General features: G+C 38.3%; 1 protein-coding gene across 1 annotated transcript; it reads left to right on the top strand.

The window, feature by feature from the left end:
• The first annotated feature begins 214 nt into the window (after positions 1–214).
• jam2b (junctional adhesion molecule 2b) lies at positions 215–9,068 on the top strand. Its single transcript, XM_044366055.1, has 10 exons — positions 215–452; positions 3,149–3,214; positions 4,073–4,183; positions 4,360–4,509; positions 5,561–5,742; positions 5,911–6,019; positions 6,112–6,219; positions 7,769–7,787; positions 7,874–7,916; positions 8,074–9,068. Exons 1-10 carry the CDS (start codon positions 401–403, stop codon positions 8,110–8,112), a joined length of 879 nt encoding a protein of 292 aa, XP_044221990.1. The 5' UTR covers positions 215–400; the 3' UTR covers positions 8,113–9,068.
• Positions 9,069–9,396: the final 328 nt, after the last annotated feature.

The following is a 9,396-nucleotide window of genomic DNA, read 5'->3' as shown; positions in this document are numbered from 1 at the left end:
TTGCACCAAGGACCACAATTGAAATTTTGCCTTTTCTGTGTCATCCCTGGCATATTTTAGCTGCAGTGTCTTCTTCATCATATCAGAGAAAAAAAATTAAAAGGTTTGACCATACTTATATCATATGAGACAGACCTACTATCAGTACAAACAGGGCAGATGAAAGAACACAACCACGTCAAAATAGGAGAGCATATTTCCCAGTTTGCTCTGCCTGCTGACAGGACAGGGGGTCTCCAGCCTCTGAACGCCTCCTGCACGCGCTCCCCGTCATTTGTTCACGAGACCGCGCGCATGCAGCAGATGAAAGTTGAAGGGGCTGCAGAGAGTTTTGGAGTAAAACTGATTTCATCCAGACTCAACGGACACCCACAGAGCTCAGGACGGATCTGAACTGAACATGAAGACCATGAAGATGCTGGCGCTGCTTCTTCTCATCACATTGTTGCACAGTGAGTTTGTTTTTCCCGGTTTTAGAGACTTTATGAAGCAATTTTTTAACGGTTTAATGACGGAATATAAAGTGTAGTGTTACACATCATTATAAACCTATTGCTGGAACTTTTCTGAGGAAGAAGTAGGCTTCATGTTATTCAATAGCGCGTGCAAGCTTATAGGCCTATATGCCAATGTAAGATTTGTAGTTTTGTTACATATGCGGAGCTTATGTTATATTTTCACAGTGTGGTGTGATGTTTTAATAGGCTAGATAAACCTACTTTTCCACAAGGGATTCTAGCCTATTGTTTTTTAATTTTACTTGAAACAAATTTGGTTCTGTTTTGTTTATTTGAGTATCTTCGTTTCAGAAAAGTAGGAACTTTTGAGTGAGAAGAAACAGATAAATAACCAAACTATCAAAGGAGATGGATAGAAACGCAGGATAAGTCTAATTACCCAGTTAATTGTTTTTCGATGAAAGAGGTTTATGTTTTAAACGACTTGGTGGTTTTTAAGAGGCCTAGTGCGAGATTTAGCCCGACTAACTCCTAACTCCTTATTCTTTCAATATGAAGAGGATTACCGGCCTTGTTATAAAGTTTCATTGATCATTGGCTCGTGCACGCTAAGGGGAGAAGGTGTGATGTGTTCAGGGACTGCGGGGGCTGATATTGTGCAGGGAGGGAGTGGTTGGGCTTCATGTTTACATTTCCAACCCGCTGTGATGCCGTTTGAACCCGAGATCCACTGACTGATGGGACACATCACGAAGAAGTTTGAGATCGCACCGTTTCAGTTTGAAGATAGCCTCCGACTGACCCTGCTGCTAATTGGACTGAGATGAAAACGCACACTTGCTATCTGGGAGAATGCATTTGAAGTTGTTGTGGGAATTTTAAAGGACCAGAGGCTTGGTCTCTAAACAACATGCTCTATGTTCATGATCGTGTGTGTGTGTGTGTGTGTGTGTGTGTGTGTGTGTGTGTGTGTGTGTGTGTGTGTGTGTATCTTTTGATCTCTCTCTTATTTACTCATGAGGACCAAATGTCCTCACAGAGATGAAAAGACTGATATCCTCACCCTACTAAGCTACAGAAAAAGCTAAAGTACATGTGTTTGGAGTACTTCGGGCAAAATGCATTCCAAAAATACTTAAAAACACTAAAAATGCATCGTGGACTTGCATTTAAAATATAAATAACAAATGTTATGGATAATATCAGATATCACACATGAATTAGCCATTTTGTATAAAATTTATGTTGAAATACATTGGATATAGTCTGAAATATTTCATGTTTATGTAGGTTAATATTAGTTCATGGCAAGAATTGAAGTTAAGTGTTAAAGTCAGAATCATGTTCAGGTTAAGGTTGAGGGTCAACGTCAAGCACACTGTGCAGAGGGCTCGGTGTTAAAGGTTCAATCAGTGTAGATCCTCACAAGTGTGTAATATATAAGTCTGTGTGTATGTGTGTGTGTGTGTGTGTGTGTTGTGCCAGCTGAGCGGAGTAAGGTTACTGTCATAAAGAGCAGCTTTGTCTGCATAAGAAACGCATGCTTTCCATGCATGTGTGCAGCACACACACACGACACACACCGACAACTGTGGTCAGTGACAATGGATTTATGGCAGATTCATGTTTTCACTGCCGAAGAAAGTTGAGTGACATCTCTAAAAACCTTCCTAATTCACTCCAGCAACATAATCCACATCTCTGCTAACAATCTGTGTGCAATCAAAGCCTTTTCACCCTTCTTGAAACTCCCTCTGCTGAAAGTGATGTATTCCACCATATTTTGGTAAAACTTTTGATTTAAACTGCTTTGAAAAACTTGTTGCCTTTGGATTCCATTATAATTGACATGAATTTAAGCTGACTGCAGCTATTGTTTTCTGTGTAGGACACTTCTAGCCACTCACTTCCTACTGCCACCCTTTAACCTTGTTTTTATACTCAAAAGATACATTTTGAACGGTTAATCACTATTAATGTTTTTTTTTTTACATTGTACATACAGCATTTTTAAATACTTCTATGCTACTTCCATGCATTTTTGTGAGGATACTGTGATGTAAGTGTTGTGTCTTTGTGACAGTGTCTGCTCTGAGAGTGTGTGTGTGTGTATGTGTGTGTGTGTGTGTGTGTGTGTGTGTGTGTGTGTGCGCCTCCTGAATAGAAAGATCACCAAGGGAGGTTATCAGGTTGGGATAAAGCTTGTCCGAAAGCCATCCATCACCTGCATTCCTTCGCACCACTGCTCCTGGCACCACCAGGATGTAGCTACACACTCTGTATGCTGTGTGTGTGTGTGTGTGTGTGTGTGTGTGTGTGTGTGTGCAACCACAAAAAATGAAAGCTAAAATGCACTGGTAGCCTACATATTATGTTGTGGAAAACTGACTTTTCCACAGTGAGGGTGTGTTTGCAATTTCTTGTGAATGCATGAATCGTATGTGTAGGCTGTGATCAATCTTGTGTACTTTTCTATTCTGTTTTTATGTCTGTTGTGTTTCTGGTCTCTCTGATCGTAATTAAAATAAAAACCCCAGCATGCTTAATCTGAACATCGACAGCTTTCTCCTCTTTGAAAATTACAGATATATATGACCAGAAAAAGGTTTTAAGGTTGCTTTACCTGATGACCTGACAGTAAAAACATTCCAACAATTTATAATAGTTGATGAATCATCTGACCCCTGCAGGTCCTGCCTGTCTGTCAGTGACAGTGAGCAGCAGTAAACCCAAAGTGGAGGTCCACGAGCACACAGGTGAGCTGTTATATTCTGTACATACCTGTCATATTTTTCACCTTTTAATTATTTACCTTTCTTTAAAATGACAACAACTTTTTAGAGAACGGGGTCTTTTTATGTGATGCGAGTTTTTGCTCTTTTTTTAACATTTTTATCTTCCTTCAGTGATCCAAAGACTCATTCTGATTAAAGATATTTCAAATTAATTTTGTCATCCAGTTACAAATGAGAGGAAAAGAGGAAATGAATTAAACATATTTGGGTAAAATATGACTGAAAGAAAAAAAAAGAAAAGAAAAACATCAGACAGACATATTTGGTACTTCACTTACTCCCAGTCATTATTACTTACAAAAATTATATTAATATGCACAATCAGGAACACCTTGACAGTCAAGTTGAGACAGGAAGTGGGATCTTATACTTGATATCTGCTCTTCTGTTTCTGTGTCTTTCTGTCCCAAAATGAAACCTGTAAAATCAGTTAAATCAACACAAAAATTAATGCAAAACTATTCTTTAAAAATATGTATATAGATTTAAAACATACATATGTAATTACAGGTTAAATCATGTATATATCTGAATATTTTCTTGGAAAATCAACTAAGACAAAGGAAGAACAGCAGATATCTCATCATGTGATACAAACGTGAAAAATAATACATAAACACAGTAGACGGTACATTAAACTAGTATATCAGCAACATTACTTAGTGCTGATCAGTTTTAACAGACAAAAAACAACACATTAAGCAAGAAATGATGGGACAGAGTACCTGCAATGAAAACAAGTCTACTGATTGATATCTTGTTGTAATATCTTCCCTTTTTAACAAAAGCTGCTCTGCTGCTTTGTTTTCTGTCCTCCAGACGCTGTGCTGTCCTGTGAGTTCAAGACAGAGAAAGATCAGAACCCTCGAATCGAGTGGAAGAAGAAAGGGAAGGGGGTGACATTTGTGTACTTTGATCACAAATTTACCGGTGAGTCACAGGCGTTCAATCCTTCAGCTTCTCTAAACTAAAAAAGCTGCTATTTTGCCGCCTCTCTTGCCATCATTCTTTCATCCTTACTGCCTTCAATTCACTCCCTTTTAGCCTTTGGTTAAGCACCCTCCATCCCTTATCGTCTTTTCATGACCTTGTTCCCTCCACTGTAGGGTCTTACACTGGACGGGCCAAGATAGAGGGAGCGACACTGACGATACACTCTGTCACACAGAAAGACTCGGGGGAGTATCGCTGTGAGGTGACGGCCAGCGAAGACCACGTCAACCTGGGAGAGGCGACTGTAACCCTCAATGTGCTCGGTATGTGATTGTGTGAATGTGTAAATATGCATATGAGTTTGTGTCTTTGTGAGACATGCACTGAATCTATTTAAGCAGTTTCACTTGTGACATCCCCGTTGCTAGGCAACTGACAACAAAAAAAGCATGTTACCCTGTCGCCTTTTCAAAACCAGTAATTGAGTTTTCTGCATTTAATTGTCATGCTTGGGACTGAGGGAAGAGATAAACAATAAAGGTTATTAGCTAGAAAGGTATCTGATATCGTCAACATGTCGGCTCAGTGTTCAGCATCGTTTCCTCAAAATGTTCCTGTGTGTGAATCCAGTGTGAAGGTTTCCTGTGGTGGCTCCAGTTTCTTCCCACAGTCCAAATATATGGAGATTTTGACGTACCATTTGTAGTAGCCATCAATTTGTATTTGGCCATGTTGCAAATCAATGAGCAGGACTATTTTATTGCAATATTGTTTTTTTCAAATGATTTCTGAATCAGTGTAATTAAGCACTGTGGATATGTAATTTGCTTGATTAGCCAAAGCAGGCATTCCCATCTGATCTGGTAATTGTTTTTTCAGAAAATGTTAATATATATATTGCAATATTAAATTATGTATACAGAGATAGAGAATTATATCCATATCTTCCACTTCTACTTCAAGATTGCGATTCTGTTCAAGAGCGACAATTATTTTTCCGTCTCAATTCTTTCTTATTTGTTTTCATTATTTCACTGCATGATGTGATATGAAAAGTGTAGACTTCAATTAAACAGTCAAATAGCAGTGACAGTACCAGTTTTAGTTTTTTAATCCTGGGAGGTGTGGGAGTAGTTTCAATCCAATTCAACTGTGATGTATTGATTATCGCTGAAGACAGAGAGTTTCAATAAGATTATTACTTTTGTCAGATCAATTCATTGATTTGGCATATGGATAATCTGTCCCTCACAACTACCAAACAGTAAAATACATCAAGAAAAGTACTTTTTTCATTGTTTTAGGGAGATTTGTCCAAAAAATTACAAATGCAGTATTCTTACATATTTCTGTCTTTCCTCTCTGCTGCCTTAGTGCCGCCTCACGTCCCGTCCTGTGAGGTCCCAAGCTCAGTGTTTGTTGGCTTGGGCCTGGACCTCCTCTGTAAAGACAAGCTCAGCGTGCCGCCTGCCACCTACCAGTGGTACAAAGACAACAAGGCCCTGACGGCAACAGCAGACACTCCATACAGCATCGACACACACAAAGGCACACTGGTGAGTACACACTAATACAGGCATGTAGCGTATGTAAATACTCATGTACAACAGGTGCACACACAAGAAGACACACTAACTCATATATGGACACGGTAATAAACACATGCAGAAACACAGCTGTTGCTCTCCACACCTCCTCTCACACTTTGTTTTTGTCTGGAGCAGAATTTTAAAAGCGTGTCCAAAGCGGATACAGGGATGTACCGCTGCGAGTCCTCCAACAGTGTCGGGGCACCCAAGAGCTGTGTGGCACAACAACTTAAAGTCATTGATTGTAAGTGTTTTTGGTAAAACAGCTCATTGGTGCTTATATGTCGCGCTCTTCTGACCGAACACTGAGCAAAAACTCTCTCTCCCTTCTTCCAGATCCTTTGAATATGACGATTCTGATAGCAGGTGCTGTAGGTTTTCTGACGCTCATCATCTTCTGCTGCATCTGTGTGTGTGTCTGCCGACGTCGAGGCTGCTGCAAGAGTGAGTAGTTTGTGAAGTCGTATCCGTAAATCTCAGCCTCTAACTTACCCTGCTGATACAAAAAACATTGCCTGAATCGAAATTTTGAGCTGTTTCTCAATGTGCGTTTCTATTATGTGACCATGATGAATATGACAACCAGATGTGTAAGCAGTTTTGATTTACGGTTACCATCTTTTGTTTGTCAAGGATTGAAGATGCATCTTGTGAAACATAAGATAGAATTGGTGTTGGGAATTAAGAACATTTCTTTAATAATGTAATAACGTCTCTAGGTGTTAAAACAAGAGTAAAACAAGAGTAAAACAAGAATTTCACACTGCAGAGCTTCAAGGTAAGGTTTGGAGTGTCAGTAATAGGGAATCTGAAACAATTAGAAAATATGAATACAACGGCACAGAGGGAATGCTTTGTTGTAGGTTAGATGCTAAAAAACATTTTTCTAAAGCAAAGCGCTGACTAATATGAGAGGCAGTCATGTGACAGTCACAGAGAGAGAATATGACAGTAGATGATGTTACACTGTCACCTGCAGCATCATAAGAAAACACTGGACAGAAACCTGCAGAGAGACACAGAGACAGCTGTCGGAGTGAGAGAAGTTTCCAACAACTACTGAAATGTAGAATTTTTCCAAATGAAAGTCATAAAGTCTAAAAACCCTCTTGGTAAATTGTGAGCCATGACGATAATGATATGGTGAACAGAATATTAATTTTGCATTCATTTTGTTTTAGTTATATATTTTATTTTAGTTGACTTTGGTATCATATTTAAACTCCAAATTCATCCAGATTAAGACATTATAATTGTAAATCAATCAAGTTTTTCTCCCCTTGTGAAGAGAGGCAGAGACTACCTGTTCAGGACTTGTATGACAGATCTGGATCACTTGTAAATTTTGTATTTTGTTGTATTGAAGAGAAATGTTCAAGTACAAGAAAAATGATGAATGCCACAAATGTTCTTAAATCACTTATACGTTCCTCTTGAGAATGAATCTGTTTGTTCGGGTGTTTCTTGCATGAGGCCCAATGTGTTTCTGTTGATAAACACAGAAACACAGAAATATAACTTTTGTTTGTTTACAAGAAAACTCCACAGGGTAACTTTAAGTATGTGTATGAATACCACAATGTAAAAATGAAAGTATCATCTGCAAAATGTAGCAACAGTACTTAAAGTGTTAAATGTAAAAGTACTCGTTATCTTGAATGGCCCCTGAATGTTTTTATTAAATGTTATATTAACTGTTTTTATTACTGACACGGTCACAGAACAAAAACAGGGTTTACATTTGTCGGCTGGTTAGAGGCATTCTTTGTGTTGGATGTGCATATACTTTCTAACATTTTCACCACAGCAACTTTTTAGGTGATAATATGTCAGTATTGTGTTCACAGATCATTGAACTGCCTCCAAATGGCACAAAAATTGCTTTAAATTGAGAACTTAAGTTTCATCCACAACTACCTTGCATGATTGTGATAATGAAAAATATTAACCTGCTGCTCTTGATCTTTTGCCTCTTTTTTATGTCTTCATCCAGAAGGAAAGAAAACGAAAAAGTGAGTGCTCACTCTTGTTTTGTCTGCAGTCATGTGTTATCGACTGGTACTGACCTTAGACTGAACTGGCGCTCTTTGTCTTTCAGCGCAAAGTCCTACAACCCTCCTCCTCCTCCTCCCACCCGCAATGTGAGTGATCAAAGCAGTTTGTTATCATGCCAGGGCTTGTTTTGCTTGCTGCCATGAATCTGGGTTGAAATTAAGTGTTGGTGATAAGTTGCTGATAACACAGGTCTGTAGCTAATTGAAGGAAAGGATTCATTGTATGTCTCTCTGCTCTCCGCAGCTCAAGAAGTACAAACAAACTCAGTCGTTCATGATCTGAGTACAAACCAGTCTCGCTCTGCTCCCATCAAATGCTCCGTCAAATCATCTGAAATGAAAAATGTACATTCATTGTTCAGCGCACTTCCTCAACTGTCGCTTTCCTTTTGGAGCTGCTCACCGATGTCTTGGACGGACACACTGACAGATATGTCTTAAAAAAAGAAAGCAAAGACAAGAGATTAAAACAAGATTTTGCAAACTTCTTGCTGCTTCCTCAACATGAAACATTAACTGTATGTGTTGCCAGTTTGGAAAAATCTTCCTACTTCTATTAGAGACTTACAGTACTGTAAGTATTCAGGGTTCAACTAATCTCCTTTAAATGCTGTACGATGTGTTTCATTATCTTCTTTTTCTAGAGTGTGTTAAGACATGTTTAAAACCTTGCTGGCTTATTTTTTTAAAAACCTCTTCTCAGACTTTAGGGCCAGTATTCAGCGCTAAAGTTAACCTTTAGCTTTCTTATGCCATCTATAGGTCAGTAAGTGTTACTATCCACACTGATTTAGGCGAAGACTGTATAGATTTTATCCCTCTTATTGCCTTTCATTTATATTTAGATATAGATGTTGTTTTATATAAGCTTATTTTTCTCTCTTATGTATTTTTATAAACCTGTTTGTGTGTTAATATCATGTTATAATTGTTTATTTGGTTGTATAACGTAAAACAATGTGAACTCAGCGATAAATGAACAGGTGTCTGCACACACTGAACGGTGCTTTGGAAGCTGTTGAAATCAAGTACTTTTAATTCAAGTGTTTTCAAGAGTTTTTTCTCTTCCTGATCAATAAAGAAAGATGAAAAATAATCAGCACTGTGGAATTCAAGCTGCATGGTTTATTGGCTTATTGGCACACAGCCGGGGAGGTAACAGAAGATATAACAGAGATTTGATCAATGATGTGTTAAAAGCATCCGTATGTGACCATCCCTGACATGAAGAATACATCATTCGGATATACAGTATGTGTACATATTCAAATAAATAAATAAATAAATATTGACACATTAAATAGGTTGCCATGAAATTCTGTACCAACATTCATGCTTCCATGAGGGTGATTTTGTTTTTTTAGTCTAGTGATCTCTAACTCTTCCTCTAGTGCCACTGTGACATTCAAAATTTGTATTTTCCCCTTTGGTTTAGGATCAATTATCAGATAATTCCCAACACCTCAGCTGTACTTTGTGTTTAGTGTTAATTATCAAATGTTAGCACACTGAGCTCAAATCTGCTGCAAGTGTGGCTGTATTTGTAGTCTTAATTATCACTTATTGT

The sequence above is a fragment of the Thunnus albacares genome, chromosome 11 (genome assembly GCF_914725855.1).
Source record: "Thunnus albacares chromosome 11, fThuAlb1.1, whole genome shotgun sequence".
Taxonomy (NCBI): Eukaryota; Metazoa; Chordata; class Actinopteri; order Scombriformes; family Scombridae; genus Thunnus; species Thunnus albacares.
This window is presented reverse-complemented; position numbering and strand designations above follow the sequence as displayed.

What these genes read in the sequence shown, in the direction of transcription:
- jam2b (XM_044366055.1), top strand. Translation starts at nt 401, where the DNA reads ATGAAGACCATGAAGATGCTGGCGCTGCTTCTTCTCATCACATTGTTG. An exon ending in GGAGGTCCACGAGCACACAG is followed by an intron (nt 3,215 to 4,072) that starts GTGAGCTGTTAT and finishes TCTGTCCTCCAG; the next exon opens with ACGCTGTGCTGTCCTGTGAG. An exon ending in CTCCTCCTCCCACCCGCAAT is followed by an intron (nt 7,917 to 8,073) that starts GTGAGTGATCAA and finishes TGCTCTCCGCAG; the next exon opens with CTCAAGAAGTACAAACAAAC.